The 22,127-nt window shown below is 39.0% G+C and overlaps 2 protein-coding genes across 2 annotated transcripts in view; both read left to right on the top strand.

Moving 5' to 3' along the window:
- Positions 1 to 15,745, top strand: part of ngly1 (N-glycanase 1) — a 44,457-nt gene extending 28,712 nt beyond the window's left edge. The window contains exons 11-12 of the mRNA XM_034161468.1: positions 5,523 to 5,700; positions 15,290 to 15,745. Of these exons, the coding sequence (XP_034017359.1) occupies positions 5,523 to 5,700; positions 15,290 to 15,465 (354 nt within the window). The 3' untranslated portion in view covers positions 15,466 to 15,745. The remainder of the gene's footprint in view (positions 1 to 5,522; positions 5,701 to 15,289) is intronic.
- Positions 15,746 to 15,929: 184 nt separating this feature from the next.
- top2b (DNA topoisomerase II beta) overlaps positions 15,930 to 22,127 on the top strand; it is a 215,899-nt gene continuing 209,701 nt past the window's right edge. The window contains exon 1 of the mRNA XM_034161467.1: positions 15,930 to 16,400. Coding sequence (XP_034017358.1) covers positions 16,359 to 16,400 — 42 coding nt within the window. The 5' untranslated portion in view covers positions 15,930 to 16,358. The remainder of the gene's footprint in view (positions 16,401 to 22,127) is intronic.

The raw sequence follows: 22,127 nt of genomic DNA, 5'->3' as shown, positions 1-22,127 counted from the left end.
AATTCTTTGGTTCTGCAAACCGGTTGTTGCAGCAGCTGTCCGGGTGCCTGGTCTCAGAAGATCTTGAAGGTGAACATGCTGGATGTGGAGGTTCTGGGCTGGTGTGGTTAGCAGTGTTGCCACAGTTACTTTGAAAAAGTAATCCAATTACTGATTGCTCCTTGAAAAAGTAACTTAGTTACTTTACTGATTACTCAATTGTAAAAGTAACTAAGTTAGATTACTAGTTACTTTTTTAGTTACTTTCCCCAGCTGCCGACAACAACCCTCTGCCACCTCAACATGACAATGATACTTGTTTTGCCAAAACTCACTTTATAGTCACCCTTTCTTGACTTCAATGAAAATAAATACTTGTTTTATAAAAAGTAAAATAAAGACGTCTTTCTTGACCTCATATTTAACTGTTGACAGCACTGTAACAGTAAAACTTGCAATTTCTAACCTACATTGTTTATAAATATAACTATTAAATTCTTTCTAACATTTTTCTAACATTTAAATTCTCTCTAAACATTTTACTTGTCGAAATTATTATTATTATAAATAGTTTTAGTAGTTGTAGTAAAAAAAAAAAGGCTTCAAAACTGGACCTTTAATCTAGGGGTGTTATGGGGGGGCACATCCCTGCCCCACGCCCCCATTCCATCTGGATTCGCCCCTGCTTTGGCATTTGAGCACAAAGAATGGATAACATTTATTTATGCAGAAAACAGGACCAGATTTACAGGTAAGAAAGTTTTATTGCGTTTTCACATCACGTGGTCCTCAGAGAGTTTAGGTGCATTTGAGTGGAAAATAGTGTTAGTTGTTGACGCGTCGCGGAGGATCAGCTGTTTTTAACGAGCAGATACGGAGCGGCTCAGCTCAGAATTCTGAATAAAGGAGAAAAAAAGCATAAAAATGTCTTTGTAAAGCTCAGTGCAGGTGTGCTGTTGTCACCGCGCTTTAAGAGGTGAGGACGAGTCGTATGAAAAGCTCACAGCTCATTTAAAGTGGGCAGTTCAGTCGAACCCCGACCCCCCTGCCCACGGACCAAGTTTAATGCTGCTATCGACCCACAATACTAAAATAATAGTAACGCACAGTGACTTGGAGAAGTAACTTTAATCTGATTACTGATTTGGAAAGATTAACATGTTAGATTACTCGTTACAAAAAAAGTGGTCAGATTAGAGTAACGCATTACCGGCATCACTGGTGGTTACATGTGGTCTGCGGTTGTGATGCCGGTTGGATGTACTGCCAAATTCTCTGAAAGGTCTTTGCAGATGGCTTATTCAGTTCACGGGCAACAGCTCTTGTGGACATTGTGGCTCCTCTCCTGTGGAACCAGCTCCCAATTCAGATCAGGGAGACAGACACCCTCTCTACTTTTAAGATTAGGCTTAAAACTTTCCTTTTTGCTAAAGCTTATAGTTAGGGCTGGATAAGGTGACCCTGAACCATCCCTTAGTTATGCTGCTATAGATGTAGACTGCTGGGGGGTTCCCATGATGCACTGTTTCTTTCTCTTTTTGCTCTGTATGCACCACTCTGCATTTAATCATTAGTGATCGATCTCTGCTCCCCTCCACAGCATGTCTTTTTCCTGGTTCTCTCCCTCAGCCCCAACCAGTCCCAGCAGAAGACTGCCCCTCCCTGAGCCTGGTTCTGCTGGAGGTTTCTTCCTGTTAAAAGGGAGTTTTTCCTTCCCACTGTAGCCAAGTGCTTGCTCACAGGGGGTCGTTTTGACCGTTGGGGTTTTACATAATTATTGTATGGCCTTACCTTACAATATAAAGCGCCTTGGGGCAACTGTTTGTTGTGATTTGGCGCTATATAAAAAAATTGATTGATTGATTGATTCCTGCAGTCAGCATGCTAATTGCACGCTCCCTCAGAACTTGACATCTGTGGCATTGTGCTGTGTGATAACTGCACATTTCAAAGTGGCCTTTTATTGTGGCCAGCCTAAGGCACACCTGTGCAATAATCATGCTGTCAAATCAGCATCTTCATATGCCACACCTGTGAGGTGGGATGGATTATCTCAGCAAAGGAAAACTGCTCACTAGCACAGATTTAGACAGATAGATTTGTCAACAATATTTGAGAGAAAGAGGTCTTTTGTGTGTATAGAAAATGTTTTAGATCTTCGAGTTCAGCTCATGAACAATGGGAGAAAAAACAAAACTGTTGCGTTTTTATTTTTGTTCAATGTAGTAAGTTCAATATAAGTACATAATATAATTGTAAATATGTTAATACAGTAGTGTTCAGAATAATAGTAGTGCTATGTGACTAAAAAGATTAATCCAGGTTTTGAGTATATTTCTTATTGTTACATGGGAAACAAGGTACCAGTAGATTCAGTAGATTCTCACAAATCCAACAAGACCAAGCATTCATGATATGCACACTCTTAAGGCTATGAAATTGGGCTATTAGTAAAAAAAAAAGTAGAAAAGGGGGTGTTCACAATAATAGTAGTGTGGCATTCAGTCAGTGAGTTTGTCAATTTTGTGGAACAAATAGGTGTGAATCAGGTGTCCCCTATTTAAGGATGAAGCCAGCACCTGTTGAACATGCTTTTCTCTTTGAAAGCCTGAGGAAAATGGGACATTCAAGACATTGTTCAGAAGAACAGCGTAGTTTGATTAAAAAGTTGATTGGAGAGGGGAAAACCTATACGCAGGTGCAAAAAATTATAGGCTGTTCATCTACAATGATCTCCAATGCTTTAAAATGGACAACCCCCCCCCCAGAGACACATGGAAGAAAATGGAAAACAACCACCATCAAAATGGATAGAAGAATAACCAGAATGGCAAAGGCTCACCCATTGATCAGCTCCAGGATGATCAAAGACAGTCTGGAGTTGCCTGTAAGTGCTGTGAAAGTTAGAAGATGCCTGTGTGAAGCTAATTTATTTGCAAGAATCCCCCGCAAAGTCCCTCTGTTAAATAAAAGACATGTGCAGAAGAGGTTACAATTTGTCAAAGAACACATCAACTGGCCAAAAGAGAAATGGAGGAATATTTTGTGGACTGATGAGAGTAAAATTGTTCTTTTTGGGTCCAAGGGCCGCAGGCAGTTTGTGAGACGACCCCAAACTCTGAATTCAAGCCACAGTTCACAGTGAAGACAGTGAAGCATGGTGGTGCAAGCATCATGATATGGGCATGTTTCTCCTACTATGGTGTTGGGCCTATATATCGCATACCAGGTATCATGGATCAGTTTGGATATGTCACAATACTTGAAGAGGTCATGTTGCCTTATGCTGAACAGGACATGCCCTTGAAATGGGTGTTTCAACAAGACAATGACCCCAAGCACACTAGTAAACCAGCAAAATCTTGGTTACAAACCAACAAAATGAATGCCTCGCAGATGTGAAGAAATCATGAAAAACTGTGGTACAATATATATAATATAATAATATACAACTAAATACTAGTTTAGTAATTCACAGGATTGCTAAAATTGCAGTTTTAACATAATAGTTTTGAGTTTGTAGCGTCAACAGCAGATGCTACTATTATTGTGAACACCCCCTTTTCTACTTTTTTTTACTAATAGCCCAATTTCATAGCCTTAAGAGTGTGCATATCATGAATGCTTGGTCTTGTTGGATTTGTGAGAATCTACTGAATCTACTGGTACCTTGTTTCCCATGTAACAATAAGAAATATACTCAAAACCTGGATTAATCTTTTTAGTCACATAGCACTACTATTATTCTGAACACTACTGTATCTGTGTTGAAAATTTCGTCAAAATCCGTGAAGTAGTTTTGATGAAATCCTTCAAAGCGTATATAAAATGAAATCTTGATCCAGAATCCGGATTTGGTCTGGATCACCTCCAAAATTTAATGGAGTCTTCCATGGCTTAATATGTATCCGTGGAGAAAATGTGAGAATCCATGAAGCAGTGGTGGGCACAGTTCCGCTAATCCACTAACCGCTAATTAGTGAAGATAACTCTTTTGTTAGCGAATTAGCTTTTCAGCTATCTTTGAAAACCATCAATGGACCATTTAGCTTCCACTAAATTTAGTTTCGCTAACTTTTAGTCCACTAAAGTTTTTTTTTTTTTTTGCTGGCATAGTAAGTTAAGCTGAATGGTCAAAAACATTTGTCAACCCTAAAATCACACAATAGTTCCTGTCTGTTATATGTTTTGCAGCAGTCAGGCAGCTGTGTGGAGCTTAGCTCAACCCGACCCCAGCAGAAGGGACCTAGCTGCCCAGCTGCTCCAAAGAAAAGGAAAAAAAGCCATTTATATTCAACATAGAGTGCTCCAGATGTGTGGCAAAAGGCATAAAAAGCAAAGCAGGTTTGACTTATGGTTTGATTTAGAAAAACAAATTAAAATCAATAAAACAGCCGGAATTAATGTCAACTCTGTCATTTTTACAAATTGAAAATATCACAAATATCTTTTATTTTTAAATTAATGCACTAATTCTGAAGGTTTGAGCATTAAAACTCACAGATGCCAAAAGGCATTATGGGAAAATGAGCCTCCTTATCACTGGTTGGTTGGTTGGTTTATTTGTAAAAAAACAACACACAAGTTACTGTAACGTGTGTTGGTTTTGACAAATAAATGTGTATTTGTAAATATGTCATTTGTTTTTCATTTGTAAAAAAAAAAAAAAAAAAAAAAAGCCATTTGCAAAACTGAAAATTCCAGATAACCTCTAAAATTTAATGGTGTCTTCCATGCCCTAATATGTATCTGTGGTGAAAACTGGGGGAGAATCTGTGAAGTCAATTTGACGTAATCCTTCAAAGACTTTATAAAGTGAAGTTTGATCCAGAATCTGGAGTCTTCCGTGACCTAATATCTATGTGTGGTGAAAATTTCATCAAAATCTGTGCAGTAGTTTTGACATACTCTTGCTAACAGACAGACAAATGAACGCAGGCGATTTTATTATGTCCTTGACGGACGTAACAATAATAATACTGATAATAATGACAATAATAATCATAATAATTGTCTGTATATGATACAGTAACCTAAAAAAATTATAAATACACTAAGACAGTAAATTAACATTAAAAATTACGTAATTAACAGGAAATAGAAGAGGATGAGGTCTAAGGTTCTAAAAACATTCTGAACTCACATGCCATTCCGACTCATTATACAAGTATTACCTCCCCCTTAAAAAATGTCAGCTACCCATTTTATCAACACTACCCAATCTAGAACCCATGGATCCCCACAGGCAACACACTAGTGAATGTGTAAAAACTTAAATGAATTTTTTTTTGTGCTGTATTTTTGTACTTTCTTTCTTTCAACAATTATTCAGCCATTGTCTAATAATTCCATCCACTTTTTGCCAGTCTTCTGTTAGTTGTTTCACCAAAACAGCACCAAATATAATGAAATGTTGCCAGCAGCTCGCTAATCAAATATTTCTTCTCATATTATCTGATCATGCAGTGAAGTTAAACTGTGGATACGGGAAATAAGTAATTCCCATCAACCCTAAACTGTCATCATTTTCTTTCTTTCTTCAGGTGTACATAGCGCGAACAGAAGGCTCCGCCACAGGACGCATCAGCTGGAAGTTTGACTTTGCGTCAGTGCAAATGAAGATAAAGAGTGTCTTGGTCATGGCCACCAGCCATACATTCCACTCGGGAAATGTCAGCTGGTTCTTGCAGTCAGGCCATGTTACTACTCAGTTCTCTGGAGGTATGCTTATGTGATGAGTATATTATTATAAAATATTTAAAATGTGCAGTAGGGTTGAGTTCCAGCTGTTCCAGTGGTATTGATGCACCGACTGGCAGTGGCTAAAACAGTCAGTGGAAAATAAAGTAAAAACAAAACTGAACTGTTTGTGCTTCTGATATAACAAAATACACGTCTTCTGTTATCGCTGTTACTTGGGCATTAGCTACCTGGTGCTTAAATATTTGGTATGGGGCAAGAGCTCCGTCTTCAGACTGATGTCTTCCATATTAATTATTTGTCCCATTTTGGACAGGGTTTATTACACAGAGATGTGGGCAGCCTGTCCTGATATATTTGTCTGCACAGTTTAGCAGTTTTTAGTTTTTATACCAGTCTGACAGAGCAAAGCCGTCCGTAGTCCCTTAACTATTGGACACACACATACACACGTGCTCAACTCTCGCTTGTATGCGAGTGTGAACCAAACACCTTGAGCTACCAACTGCAGGGAGACATGTGACAGCGGGTAAGTGGGCAAAATATGACAAGAAATACAAAAGAACAGAGAAATAAAACTGGAAATAACCAAAGGATGGAATGTGTAGCTGGAGGTGATGCTAGTGGGTTTTTAAGTGTTCTTTAGAAAGCAGAAGCACATTGGAAATGTTAAACACAATGAAAATTAACCACTCAAACAGGTAAAATGAAAATGATTTTAATTTGGTAAAAGTTTCCACTGATGGTCACTGGCAGATTTATTAAATACATGTAGATAAAGCTCATGCATTATAACACCACCATGGTGCATTAAATCCTAGAGTGCCTTAATTGAGAGTGTGGCATCAGCTCAGAACATGGCGCCATTTTGGGTCCAACTGCACTGAACTAGTGAAAATACCTTTAATCTTTTCTACATTTTTTTAATCATTTAACCACATACAGCAACACATCCAGGTACAGGTGCTATCAAAATAAATATAAAAACAGTTAAGCTATCAAATTTACATAAACTTACAGTTTATGATGATTTATTTAATTAATTTAAAGCCTGATTTATGCAGCTGCAGCTCTGTAACTCCGTGTTGTGCAGTGACGTGTGTGACAGTTTTAAAGTTCTCCGTCTCTGGATTATTCTTTATTCTGGACTAATATGACCCTCAATAAGCTTTTCTTTCTACAATCATCACCTCCAAATCAAAGAGAAGCTGAACATTTTTGTCTTTTTCAGACTTTGTGCTGTAAATGTGCAGACTTTACTGATACATTTGTAGTCACCGTGCGTACTGTAAAAACAAAATGAAAGATTAAAAGCAGAAAAGTGTCAAATCACAGCCTTTTCTGTCTGATTTAACAGGTGCACGTCAGGCTGCGGGTTCGAGTCTGAACACGGTATGAAAAAAATAAACAGTTGGACTTTTAATCACAGAAATGACTCCGGTCCCACTTTCCTCAAATTGGCGAATGTCAGCGCTGAACTTTAATTTGTACCTCTGTTACTGTGCACGTCCAGACTGCTCGGGGTTTTTAATGGAAATACATTGTGATCGGACGGGACATTTTATCAGATGTGAGCGAGATGTATATAACGGATTAATTACAGTCAGAAGGCGCCAAACATCTACGGGAATCCTGACTTGGGACCTGCGCCTCATTTAATGAACGGGACAAAATTTCCTCTGAATTTTTTTTCTGCCAAATGTATTTGATCCATTATCAAAATGTAATCAGCGTGCGCACTGCAAAAAAATTTTGTAATATGATGGCAGATGAAGCAGTGAAAGCAGCAAAGTGTCAAATTACAGCCGTTTGTATCTGATTTAACAGGTGCACGTCAGGCTGCGGGTCCAAGTCTGAACACGGTGTGAAAAAATAAACGGTTGGGCTTTTAATCACAGATTAAAACCCAATAGTCCAGCGGATAAGGGAAAAATTGTTCAAAATGTGATAAAAGCACCAAAATTGGCAGAGATGTTCTTTAACATATGGAGATTAATTTAAGCTAGTGACCCACATCAAAATCTACCTTGGTTAGTCAGACCAGAGAAAAACAATTTTAGGCCTAAAATAGCAAAATTGTGAAAATTGTGCAAATTCCAGGAGGTGGACAGGTTTCAACAATAACTTGTAACTGTTATAACCAAATGAAGTGTCCAACTTTGCTATTTGTGTCAAAAATATCCAAATATACTAAAATATACCAACTAATTTTCCATTAAGCCTTGGATAAGCGATATGCTGGGTTTGATAAAGGGTATAGGAAAAGATCCCTAACAAATTTTATGATCGAGTGGATTGCATTTCGGAACTTCATGTTGTGACCAGATAATTGTGTGTAATCCCAGAAAGTACCTAATAATTTTTCTACCTCTTTTTACTGTAATAATAACAGCCATCTATAACAACTATAAAACTACCTAAAAAGTGCCATGTGTCACTGTAATTAAGGGGTGGGGTGATATAATCCTGTTCTGAATGAACATGTATAAATATTTCTGGACAAATGACATATCAAACAAATACTGAGATTATGTATGTTTATTACATACGATTAATGCTGATTTCTGAACTATTAAGTCAATTCTAACTGATAAATTCAGCAAAAATAGGCTTATGAACTTGTCAAGAAATAATACAAGGGGCATATATCCAAGTGACCACTCTGGTCATTCAAGCATTGAACTGCTTTTTCAAACATTTTTAACTCTTCCATTGAAAAATATCAGAGGATGATACCAACTCAGTTGTGGAGGGTCAACTGTCAAGCAGCAATGGTGACATTATAGTAATTTAGTCCTGATGGCAGCTACCACTACAGAAGCAAAGAGCAGTACATGGTAAACTTGCTCTATAGCATCTGCAGAGGCCCCTGCATGCTTTCTTGCATCCACATTTAATCAGCTCCTGGCAAGCTTTTGAAGCTTGTAATGTGGTCCACTTTGGAGTCCATCTTCCATCAGTGAGTTGTCATCCCCAGTCTTGTGGGCTCAGTAGCTGCTGTAGTGATTGTAGGCACTATCCCCAGATATGCCCACCTTGATATGCAGCTCTTTTCAGGTGTTCCTGAAGAGCATCTTGAGTTGGTGGTATGTTCTCAATGGTCCGGGCATCATGTGCAAACAAGGGTGCAATTTAGAACTAGAAATTGGAGGGACAAAGTGCGAGGCCCACAAGCCTGAAGCCCATAGGCTGGGGGTCTGGGGGCCGCTTTAGGCCCCCAGAAGCCAACGGTTTCTAGATAATCTCAGATGCATTCTGAGCATCCAGAACAGTAATTTTAATGTTTTGAGATCATAAAGTGGACACCATTTGACTTATACAATTTGAAACTGTGGATATAAGTACTTTATTCTGAGAATAGCCAGCACTGATTTTATTAACAGGTATCACCACCTGTGTAGAACTCAAAAAGCATGATAGGTTGAGTTTTCATTTAAAAAACAACTGCAATGTGGTAAAATGTATTTATAAATATGAACGAACAGGCTCTTAATAATTATTAACTATCACATACTGTATTTTTTTTTCCTCAAGATTTGTTTTTGCATAAGTTTGAAAAAACAACAGATCATAGGTTTAGGATAAATTACTTATGAATTTAATTTTTGAAGTGGCACTAATAACAACACTCATACTGAACATAATTTCGCTTGCATAGACTGATTTTGGAGATCAAGCAATAATTGCAGATGGGCTTTCTGAGGTCCCAGATAGACTTTCTGATTTCCTTTTCTAACTTTCAGAATTTAGTAAATTAGCATATGGTCCATTGATACTTATGTGTAGACACTAGTCCCTGGAGGCAACTATTTTTGGTTTCAAATCTGGGCAAATGCAGTCCCAGAAAATTCTGAATGTGACAAACAAGAAACAGGTGTAAACAAGTCAATGCTGCTAAAAATACAAACTTGCAGAAACAAAGATACTATTCTGACATGGTTTTGGACATAAGACTGGCATAGCATGTTTCAAGTACACACATATATGTCAGAAGGTGGGGGGGGGGCATACCATATTCTGCCCCCCCTGGTTGAAAAGGTGGGGGGGACATGTCCCCCCATCCCCCACCAAATTGCGCCCATGTGTGCAAATAATGTTTGTCGGGCCTTGTTTACACTGGCATCAGGGCTGGTCCTCTTGTACAGAAGGACTACAAATCTTTCCAGCAAAGATAGATCACCTTGTATTGACTCAGGACATGCTAACAGACCAGAGAAGACAGGAGTGACAGCAGAAAAGACTTTCCAGGTCTCAAAAGCAGATTTCTTCCCTCTCCCAGCAAAAGATGAGACAGTGTCACACCCAGTGACTGCATGGAGAAATGGCAATGCTAGACATGTTTCATGCCCAAGAGTGCCAGCAGTTGTGTGACCTGGTATATACTGTTGGTGTTTTCCAACTCCAAATGCAGCCCAAAGCTCCTGTACATGCAAGTGATGCATATTTGCTATGACAAGAGATCAAGTGTAGACAATGGTGATATAATATTTTACCTCCCTGCCCTTTAAAACGGCTTTTGGGCACCACAGTCGTGTATGAGCATGCCAGAAGTAACTATATATGAGAAATGCGTTATTATGATATTTTGGCAGAAATTAGCAGTATGTATTAAAATCCATATAATTGCCCTCACAAGCAAGATCCAGCTGGGGTCTCGATTTTATATGAAACCTAATACCCTAAGCTACTTCTGTACCAAATCTGGCACTTTTATCAAAATGTGAATGATTTCGCCAAAATATGTCCCTTAACTACAACCGTTTATTTGGTTGGGTTTTAATCTGTGATTAAAAGCCATCTGTCACTCACTCTTGAACAAGACCCCGAGATACTTAAACTCCTCCACTTGAGGCAAGGACACTCCACCGACCTGAAGAGGGCAAAGCACCTTTTTCCGGTCGAGAACCATGGCCTCGGATTTGGAGGTGCTGATTTTCATCCCGGACGCTTCACACTCGGCTGCTCAACAAATGTATCATACTGAAGTCTATTTGAAAATGTAATTCTTTCCATTTCAAACAAACCATAGACAACCTCATGCCAATCATTTAAAGATGGGGTCTTTGCCCTCAGCCATTTCTTGGTGATAGTCTTTCGGGCAGCCAAACTCAGAATGCCATATAAACACTTGGTCTCTTTGTCCACGTCTATAGAGTGCAAACATCCAAACAGGAGTTCAACCCAGTTAAAGGGGAGTTGCATGCCAAAAATTATCCCTAGCTCAGAGTGAATCGAAATCCAAATTTTTTTTTATCAAAGGACAAGACCAGAACAAATGAAAATGCTTCACTGCTTGGGTCCCGCAGTTTCTCCAGCAGCTGGAGGAGTTGGAATAATGTTTACTTTGTGCAGGTGTGATAAAAAATCTACAAGACTCTTCCAGCCAAAACACCTCCATGTATTAGAGCTAGAGATTTTCCACTGAAATGCACATTGCAGAAACCAAATGTCATTTGTGATTACCATATTTGATTCCCTTTCCCATTTTTGTTTAATATAAATTGTATTCACATTTTTAATCTCCTGTAGGTCCTTGTATAGCCTTGAAATTAGTTTGGGACCAGGATCTACATGGTATGCCTTCACAAGTATTTTTTATTACAGGTAGATCAAAAATATCTTTTCTCTTTGGTATAAAGTTATATAGATGATGCCGGACTTGAAGAAACCGGAAAAAATCTGTATTACTCAAGTGATATTTAACTTTCATTGAATGGAAATCCCTCAGAGTTCAATAAGCTGCTAGGCCTTGTCCTGCCCAATCTTTGTATCTCACATCCAACTTTTTGGGCATGAAATCAAGGTCATAAGCGCTCCATCTTAAGATCCTGACCTCTTCATTCCAAACATTCCTGTTAAGAAAATGTTCCCAAAGTTTCAATGGCAGGTTAATCCACTGACTTCCCTGTTCAGTTTGTTTTTTAATAAGTGTTTTGTCCCCTAAACATGCCTGAATTGGAAAATCACTTGAGGTGGCTATTTCTGTTTCTTTCCATCTCGCTTGGTAATCCGCATTACACCAACATACCAGAGTCTTAAGTTGAGCTGAAAGATAATGATCTTTCATACATGGCAGTGCCAGCTCCCCTTTATCCTTCGCCAGCTGCATAGTTTGATACTTAAATCGTGGTCTTTTCCCTTGCCATATAAACCTGGAAATTAATTTGTCCCACTCTTGAAATTGTTTATCAGTTATTTCAACTGGAAGTGTTTGGAACAAATAAAGCATCCTAGGCAAAATATTCATTTTGACCGTATCAATGCGCGACTCAAAGCTTAAGATTGGTATTAAATTCCATCTTTTAATATCCTCATTTATTTTATGGCACAGAGGTTTAAAATCTGCATCATATAACTTTGAAAGATCTTTAGGGATATTTACACCAAGATACTCAACCTGCTCCAACTCCCAGTTCAAATTAGCTTTAGACTTAATTTCCTGATTTGGCTTATAATTAAAAGTCAAAATCTGAGTCTTTAATATGTTAAGTTTATACCCTGATATTGAGCTAAAAGTCTGCCTCTCTGACTTTGTCTCCAAACTGTCCCTCTGATATGTTCATTCCTAATCCTGTCCATCCTCGTCACTCCCAAAGAGAATCTCAACATCTTCAGCTCTGCCTCCTGTCTTTTTGTTAGTGCCAGAGTCTGTAAGCCTTATAACATAGCTGGTCTCACTACTGTCTTGTAAACTTTCCCCTTCACTCTTGCTGATATTCTTCAGTCACAAATCACTCCTGCCACCTTGCTCCACCCACTCCACACTCTCTTTTTCACCTTTCTACCTCACTCTCCATTACTTTGGACAGTTGACCCCAAGTATTTAAACATCTACTTTCACCACTTCTACTCCTTGTAACCGCACTATTCACTGGGTTTCCTCTTATTCACACACATGTACTCAGTCTTGCTCCTACTGACTTTCGTTCCCTTGCATTCCAGAGCACATTTCCAGCCTTTTCTCAACCTGCTCTCTACTTTCTCTACAGACCACATTGTCATCTGCAAACATCATAGCTGCAAACATCAATGCTTAGCATTTCTAATCACAGTTTATTATAGGGTAAATTACTATAAAACAAAACTGAACACATTCCACCTTCTAATCTGATAAAAGTCTGGTGTTTAATCCTCACATTTTTCAAAATGTTAGCATAAAAAATTGGGCATTTTGAGTCTTAACCTGTTCAAATTACACTAAGAAGGCACCAAATTTAATAATTTTGTTCAAGGTTTTATAGCTCTACTTTACCCCTCCCCCTGCCCCTTTAATAACAGCATAGAAAACTTATATTAGTGTCACAATAATTTAAATGTGTGTTTTCAACAGATTACTGAACGGTTACTTTACTTTACATTTTGTGGTAATATTCCACAAAATATAATACTAATATTCAATTTAAGTAAACATCACAGTAGTCAGGTTTTCTTTCAGCTAGACCCCCCCCATTTTATTTTTCCCGAAGCCAACATATGGCCATCGGGTATTGCGAAGACCTGGCGTCCGTCCATCTGTCTGTCTGTTCGTCTGTCAGTGTACAACATAAGTCCAATTCTATTACTGCCACAGTCTTCAAATTCACATGGAACATTCTTGGGACACAGACCTTGGACAAGTTCAAAGATGGTTGACCTTTACATATTGTAAGAGGTATTTTAAGAGATTATATAGTCGCATTCTGTACCTAATTTTATGGCATGATCTTGCGGACGTTAGCGTGGTGACATCACATGCCGCTAGCTAGATGCAAACTCTGTTTTGTTTGTGTGTAAATATAACCTCTTTGTTATATATTATGTAAAAGCTAGCGAGAAATAAACACCTCTGAAACTGAAAATGCTGTTTTTGTAACCTGATAACACCTCTGGAAGGATTTACAAACCATTTAGGGCACATTAGCGTGGTGGCGTCACATGCTGCTAGCTAGGTGGAAACTCTGTTTTGTTTGTGTGTAAATATAACCTCTGTCATATATTATGTAAAAGCTAGTGAGAAATAAACACTACTGAAAACTGAAAATGCTGTTTTTAGAAACTAATAATACCTCTAAAGTGATTTAAAAGACATTCTAATCCAATTCCAATATCGCGTAGACAGTGACAAACTATTCAACTGTTTCACATTTGATGTATTATTCCGCGCCCTGACTGCATTGCTACGCAGATGTCAATAATGGTGTTGTCAGCTGAGAGCGAGAGAAACTAGTGCAGCGACGACGATGGGTGAATTTAATCTATCATACGAAAGCATTGATGTGGCTTCTGATACAGAATTACTCAATGCAGTTGATGAGATGGAGAAATCTGTGGGTCTGCTCATAGAATTTCCAGTTTGGCATGAAGACGCTGTTGCTACGGTAAGCTTTGACAAGCCAACCACACCCTTTGACAACGATTCGTAATGTGGCCAGATGGAGAGGCATCTCGTCCAGGTTGAATTGCTTACAGAAAAATAAACCATGCAAACGATGGAATTAAATTACAATGGGAATAACCCACTTGTGTCTGATTTGCGGACGTTAATGCTGGATTACGGTCGCAAATATACATTTTACTGGCTCTTCTAACGCATCGCCGGTAAAAATCAATTTGCGACCATAAAATCCAGCATTAACATCCACAAATTATCAGACACAACAGGCTTATTCGCTAATTTAGCAGACATTAGTGTTCAGTTTAGTTTTTGAGTGGCGGGGGTGAGAGCCAGTTAGAGTAGAGCTGCACCGTGACGTCACAGTCTGCTTGCTAGCTGCAAACTCAGTTTTGTGTGTAAATATATCCTCTTTGTCATACATTATGTAAAAGCGAGGGAGAAATAAACACTTTTAAAACTGAAAACTTAATACTTACTCGGGTTCACTTCCCGATCACAGCCATGCTCCCGACTGGCACTCTTAACATCGGTGCTGGGGAGGAGGGAGAGACACGTGCCGTGGGCCCTTCTGGAAACAAGCTCCGTGCTTTCGTTGGTTACTCACGTTAAATATGATCCTCTTCTTCTAAGAGTCCTTGTGTTACACATCACAAGCTGAGCACTTCCTACAAAAAGCCTTTGTTCAGTTCTCCATTTGTGTCCATCTTAAGGTTTCTGTTGTCCAAATTGCATCAAATAATATCCAGTATATTGTCCATCACGCATTTGTCAAACTTGTTTATTTTTGCAATTTAAAAGTCCTTACGTTAAGAAACACCACATGCTATGGTGTGCACATTTATGAAAATTAAATGGAACATTCAAGATGTGCTTGTAATTTAGACTTATCTATTGATTCAGGGGTTTATTAAAAATATCAGGGAGGAGGACAGAGAAGCTTGCACAAGAATACAGATTGGATCTGGGATTTAGTGCCGTCTAGTAAACTATAGCTGAAAATTCTGTCGTCTTTTTAAGAACATTTTCTATTCTGCCATGAAGCTGCACAAAGAAACTGTCATAAAATTAAGTAAAGATAGAATGGCGTAAGTCAGGAGCAGAGGCAAACGAATGGGGACATCTACAGCTGTGGGAGCAGGAAGAGGGCGTGGCCTGTGATGGGGGCGGGGTGCACAGTGCGTGGAGCCTCTTCCACATGTGACTGTAGATTAAGTCTGCTGTGTTTGGACCCTTCAGATGGGAGGCAGCAGTTGTTCCAGAGTCTGTGTGGCTCTTCAGAGTTGACTGTCGTGGCGGAGCTCAGCGGCGGTGAGGGGGACGTGTCGTGGCAGCACGCCCAGCTCTTCAGACAGAGCCTGAAGGACATGGACACACCTGCCTTTGAAGTTCTCGTCCATCTGGAAAATGCTTAACAGTTATTCTAGTCATTCACTTGAAGAGACAGCGTTTTCTCTGTTGTCTGGCTCAACAACAAATGGTGTGTGTGTGTGTGTGTGTGTCTGTGTGTGTGTGAGAGAACCCTAGGGAAGTGTTCTGACACATTTGAATGGGTGAAGATTCAGCACCTTGAAGCCATAGATTTCTTTGGTCATGTTTGTGTGAGTGTGTCTGTGACGTTTGGAAACATTCCACCACTGTCATCATCTCAGATTGTTCCAATCTCTGTCTTGTAATAAAGACTGTTGTAATTCCTGTTTTTCTTGGTATGTGTGGACTTGCTGTCTCAGTGATGGACATGTTTGAAATGTTTAATGTGTGATTTTTACAAAGGTTTTGAGAGTTTGATAGTGATGCGCCACAGATATACATTGTGGCGACACCTAGCGTTGAAAGCAGCAAACTGCTCTCTGATTGGTTAATCTGTCTGTGACGATCCGCCGTCTACATTGCAGATGGCGGAGCTGGACAGCGGGGGCTGCTGCTAGCAAAAAAAATAAAAAAAATCGCTTTTTTCTAAATGAAAAGTATTTAAATATATTGTTGTGTTTAGATTATTTTTGCTTAATTGTAATTTTCCTCTGCTTAATTTTGAGGCGGTTCAATAAGGCTGGTAAATTAGTGCGTTTTGTAGTGTATTTATTCGGTAGCGCTGTTAGCATCTTTGTTGGAGTGTAGGCCCGCTGTGTCACCTCCGGTCGATTTTAACAAAAGCCCAGATCCGCTCACAGGACACCCTCCGTCAGTATGACAGATAAACGCTCTGTGGTGGATTAGAGCGACCGGGACAACTCTTAGCAGCCCCTTAATTTCCTGCAATCGAAGACCTTTTTGCGAACGGCGTAAGAATTTCTGCTCACAAAGGAAGATGTCGAACTGCGCTGCAGGGAGTGGAGCTCTGGCCTGGCTGGTGAGTAACTTTGTATCTTTACTACGCCGGTTTGCTGGTTTTTGTTCAGACTGGAGCGGGCTGCGTCGTTTCGAGCTGTAACACGCCGGTTCGGGATTTGTGCGTTCAGTGTTCAATCCCCCCACAGGCCGATGTCCCGGCACGGGATCCTGGATCTTCTCTTGAGGGACACAACTGGACCAACCTTCACTGCAGGACTAGAACAAACGAGGCTGTGAAATCCAGCCCCTAAAAGCATCTTAAGCAGACTTTCACTTTAACATTTCCGCGTTCTTTGTATTTTAGATTCATATACTGTTTGTTCACTTAATAGTTCTTTTAATCTTGTGAGGGCAACTATGAAAACATTTGATGGCTTGAAATTAAACTTAAAAGATGTGCATGAAGGAAAATAGTCTGCAAGCTGATATGAGAGGTACAATTATTGACTGATGATTAATCAAGTTAATCTCCAGGTATTGTGATAATTAATTGTTCGGAGATTTTTTTTTTTTTGTTTACTGTTCTTTACTCCCATCTGTCGGTGAACGGTTAGTCTTTGGGCTGTGGACAAAACAAGACGTTTGAAGGTGTTATCTTTGAATAACATTAATAAACATTTTTTGACTAACAACTAATTGGCTCATCAAGAAAATTATTGCTTCATCTGTTGTGAAAATAAATGAGTTATAGCATTTATTGAGATAATTGGACTTTTGGATCATGCTGTGTAGTATTGATTTTTTTTAATCCTCAAATTCTCCATAACTCCTAAACTGATTTTTGTCTGATTTTAAGGATTCCACAAAGCTGCAGTTTGTAATTTCTGTGCCTGCAATTTTGGTATGTTCAAGGGTGAAAATTTCTGTGCTCCTTTTTAGTGGAGAAAAGGGATGCAGATCATTGGTTTAGCTGTAGGCTAATGTAAAGAAGTATGTGAGGGTAATGCAGAATGTGTATGAGGACTATGACAGCAGTGATAAGTGTGCATGATGGAGCTACGATTACCTCAAGGATGAGTTCTGATTCCTTTCTTGTTTGTAGTGGTCATAGTCGTTTTAGGCTGTAGCCTCCAGGGTTGTTGACCTCCCAATAATCCAACAAAAATTGTAACAAGTAATATATAAATATACATGCGATGGTGATGGGTAAGTGGATGGATGAGATTAGTTAGGAGCCGGCGTGGTCTGTGATGTTTAGGTGGTATTGTGATCTGTGGTGGCAGATGTTGAGGCGAGCCTGGACAGGTGGAGGTCGTACTAGAAGAAGAGGAATGAAAGAAAATGGGAGCAAGATGGCATTAATGAAAGGAAATGCGGGCGAATGGTACTGTTGGAAGGAGTAGATGCGGGGAATGTGGATTATCTTAAATTATGTGAACTCTAGGAATGGGAATTGATAAGATTATCAATTCTACTTGTCAGTCTGATTCTTTGTCAGTCTTATTGATTTCTGATCATCTTTCTGTGGACCGTGTATAGTGGAGCAGATAACTGTAACAGTCATTTATTTCTGGAAACAAGCACCAAAATTGGCATGCATTCTTCTTAAGCCGTTTTCACACCGGTGTCACGGTCTGAGATTACCACCAGTCTGAATTTACCAGGTAAAATGAGACTGTAGCAGCCACAGTCTGAACTTACCACCAGTCTGATTTTACCATCTTGGTATATTGAGACTTGTGTGTTAGTGACCCTGGTCCAAATTTGCCAAGCAAATATATTAAATTTTTTTAATTGGAACCACAAGTAAATCCTGTCACTTTATATTGATGCTTATTGATTTAACCATTATAATTCTGGTTACTAGTTACCTAGCTATTCTGAAATTTCCAGCCTGCAAGTCTGAATTTACCAGCTTAGACTATATATGCCAGTCTGAACTTACCAGGGCAACATAGTATGGGATTTCTGTATTTGAAATGAACCCATTAACACTGTAAAAATGATGATTTGTATAACTCAGTATAATGAGTAACCAGTCTGATTTTACCAGGTTGGTATAAATTTACCAGGCAAGTCTGAATTTACCAGAACAACAAATTTATTTTTGTGTTTGATCCCCAAATGGATTCTTCAACTTCATAAATAAATGAATTTTGAATTGATTATCTCACTGATTAGTTAACCAGACTGATTTTACCAGCTTTTACCCTCAGTCAGGGTAAAAAGTACCTCCTCCATCCCCTCCAACTACACTGTTAAAATTTAAATGCCGCCTGTGACCACCATGAACACATCATATTAAACAACAATTGCAAGTATACAGACATGAATATATTTAAACATTTTTGTTTCCATATTTGTATGCATGTGAACGCAGCTTAGTGAAAAGAACTTATGGCGTTGAGTTATAGTCTCAGTATATTGATATTAAATTGCGACATAACGACTTTAAAATAGACATTTGTTTTACATAATTACATTAAGGCTCTTGTACAGTTCATTTTAGTATTCGAGAATTTTTTTTGTAGTTGGTGCAATTGATGGTGAAGCTCTGGCTGCCTTTTTTCTGTTACCAGGGCAACATAGTATGGGATTTCTGTATTTGAAATGAACCCATTAACACTGTAAAAATGATGATTTGTATAACTCAGTATAATGAGTAACCAGTCTGATTTTACCAGGTTGGTATAAATTTACCAGGCAAGTCTGAATTTACCAGAACAACAAATTTATTTTTGTTTGATCCCCAAATGGATTCTTCAACTTCATAAATAAATGAATTTTGAATTGATTATCTCACTGATTAGTTAACCAGACTGATTTTACCAGCTTGGTCTGATTTTACCAAGCTGGTATAAATTTACCAGGCAATTCTGAATTTACCAGAACAGCAAATTTATTTTTGTGTTTGATCCCCAAATGGATCCTTCAACTTCATAAATAAACGAATTTTGAATTGATTATTTCACTGATTAGTTAACCAGACTGATTTTACCAGCTTGGTCTGATTTTACCAGGCTGGTATAAATTTACCATGCAGTTCTGAATTTACCAGAACAGCAAATTTATTTTTGTGTTTGATCCCCAAATGGATCCTTCAACTTCATAAATAAACAAATTTTGAATTGATTATCTCACTGATTAGTTAACCAGACTGATTTTACCAGCTTGGTCTGATTTTACCAGGCTGGTATAAATTTACCAGGCAATTCTGAATTTACCAGAACAGCAAATTTATTTTTGTGTTTGATCCCCAAATGGATCCTTCAGCTTCATAAATAAACGAATTTTGAATTGATTATCTCACTGATTAGTTAACCAGACTGATTTTACCAGCTTGGTCCGATTTTACCAGGCAAGTCTGGATTTACCATAGCATTATAATAGGAGATTTATTGTTGTGTTTGATACCCAAATGGAGCCTTCAATTTCATATATAAATGAATATTGAGTTGATTATCTCACTGATTAGTTTGGCAGCATGCAGGTCTGAATTTATCACACAATGTGATATTTTGCTTAGGATTTGATCTGCAAAAATCTATTCTAATTAACCAGCCAGGCATGAAATCATTTTGGATCCCTTAATAATAAGGAGAAACTTGATTTAAAGTTTATTATCCTTGATAGAAGAACAAAATCAGAGTGGGATACATTTTTTTATTATCTTTATTCACACATTTACTAATAGCAACAAAAAACAATAAAACTCACATGAACACCAAGCTATATACAAATTTCAAAACATTTGAGGCTGCATATACAAATGACTTCAACTACCCATATAATAATAAAATCAAATTCACCCTATTCACCCTACCAAGGAATCATTACACATTATATAAATACCAAGTTTACAAACCCCCCCCCCCCCCCCCCCCCCAAAAAAACATATTACAAAACAGGGAACATAAAAAATATCTAAAGTCTATTGACAAAATCATCCGCGAGAAGTTTGTGTCCCTGAGGGCGACATCCCTTGCAGAAGAATGGGGTGTTTTTCTGCACTATTCTGGGCACTGTTTCACATTGTCGGTGAAACCAGTCATCGCACAGGTCACATTGCACCATGAAGCGTTTTGGGTCATATGGCATGCGGCAATGACAGAAGATGTCAAAATATTCATGGTGTGTGAAGGACTGGTGGGTACGGGGCTTCGGGGCATCAGGGAAAGGGAGCAGGACATCTTGTCTAAAACAGTCAGCGAGATGTTGGCGCATCATATGCTGGTCCCAGTCACAGTCTTGTGGCGCAAGGCGGTGGCAAAGAGCAGTGGCACGTGCAATCGCGAAGAGACCGCAGTCATCCGAGCCAGTCTGTCTCTTTATGTCTGCCCACCGAATACACGCGTGTGGCTCTCTTGCGTGAATCATGCATGCAATTTGCCTCAAAACCTTATCCCTGGAATCAAGGGGGAGAGAACTGTTCAGAGTCGTAAATCACGATCACGTTGTGATCAGCTTGGCCAAGATTGCTCAGGGTGACCCAGTGATTTCCAGATATGTTGAGAACCTGGATGAAGTCTGTGTTCGGCTTGCCGACATTCTGGCTTGCAGCTGGCTCAAAAACACAGACTGCTTGAAATCCACTGATTGCGGGGAAACTTTCGGCTAACATTGCCTGGGCGTGGTCTATCTGCTCATCATCGAGCCAGCTGTCTGTTTGAAGTCTGGAGCAAAGGGCTTCCACATTATTGATCTTGCTTGCACATTTCGCGATGGGAACGGGGCCTACTTTGCGGGATTTGGGGGCGGTCACACTTGTTATGAAGATGTCAGCTTTTCTTTTGGCTGCTCACTTTGGGAGATACGGCGGTGAAGATGGGGGCACTGGCTGCAATGATGACTTGGCAGGCGGGGGCACTGGAGACTCAGGGGCTGCAGGTGGGGTCACGACAGATGCTGGAGACTCGGGGGCTGGTGAGACTGGGGGGGAATTTTCTGGAGAGTTGTCTGGATGAAGGTCGCTGACTTTATGGGGTCTTAGCTGGTCATAGGGCACCTTCACTTTAAGGACCTCTCCTCTCTGGCAGCACATGAGCTGGACTCTGGTTTGAATCGATCTCCAGGATGCTGTAAAAAAATAATTTGAACTTAAACATAACACTTTCCAATCTGAACTAAATAATCGATTTTGTTCAGAAATACAAAATAGAAGAAATCCAATAATAAAATAGTGAAAATGTTACTGTTCAATTAGGTACGAGTGATGAAATTTGCCAAATAAAATAGACTACAAACACAGTAAATGAACCGGTATTAAAATAATCCAGACACATAATAATTGTATTTTGCAATGTGACCTAAACATTTGTTTTCAGGAATACAAAATAGAAGAAATCCAACAATAAAAATCATGAACAAGTTACTGTTAAATTACAGTAAAAACAGAAGTAAATAGTAAAAATAGTAAACATTTCACTGTATCCTCTTTTTCCAAATAAGTTTCAACAACATACCTGTAGGGACCAGTCCACAAAGGTTCAGTCTTTCCCCCCTTGCGGCTCAGGTTCTTCATTACACGACGAAGGACGGTGTCTCCAACGCTGAACGTGAAAGATTTTACACCTTTGGATTTTCGTCGGGCAAAGTGCTCTTTCTGCTTCTCCTGGGCTCTGTCGACATTCTTAAGCACCTGTATCAGATACACACACACACACACACACACATATATATCTTCTTGTTCTATATGTCATCTTGTTCATGGTGCTTAATAAATATATATATATATATATATATACACACATACATACAAACATTCAACAGTCACTTACATCTTAGAACATTGGTTCTTTCCATTCTC

This window comes from Thalassophryne amazonica, chromosome 20, assembly GCF_902500255.1.
Source record: "Thalassophryne amazonica chromosome 20, fThaAma1.1, whole genome shotgun sequence".
NCBI classification, from domain to species: Eukaryota; Metazoa; Chordata; class Actinopteri; order Batrachoidiformes; family Batrachoididae; genus Thalassophryne; species Thalassophryne amazonica.
Note: the sequence above shows the minus strand (reverse complement) of the source record. Positions and strands in the feature narration are given on the sequence as shown.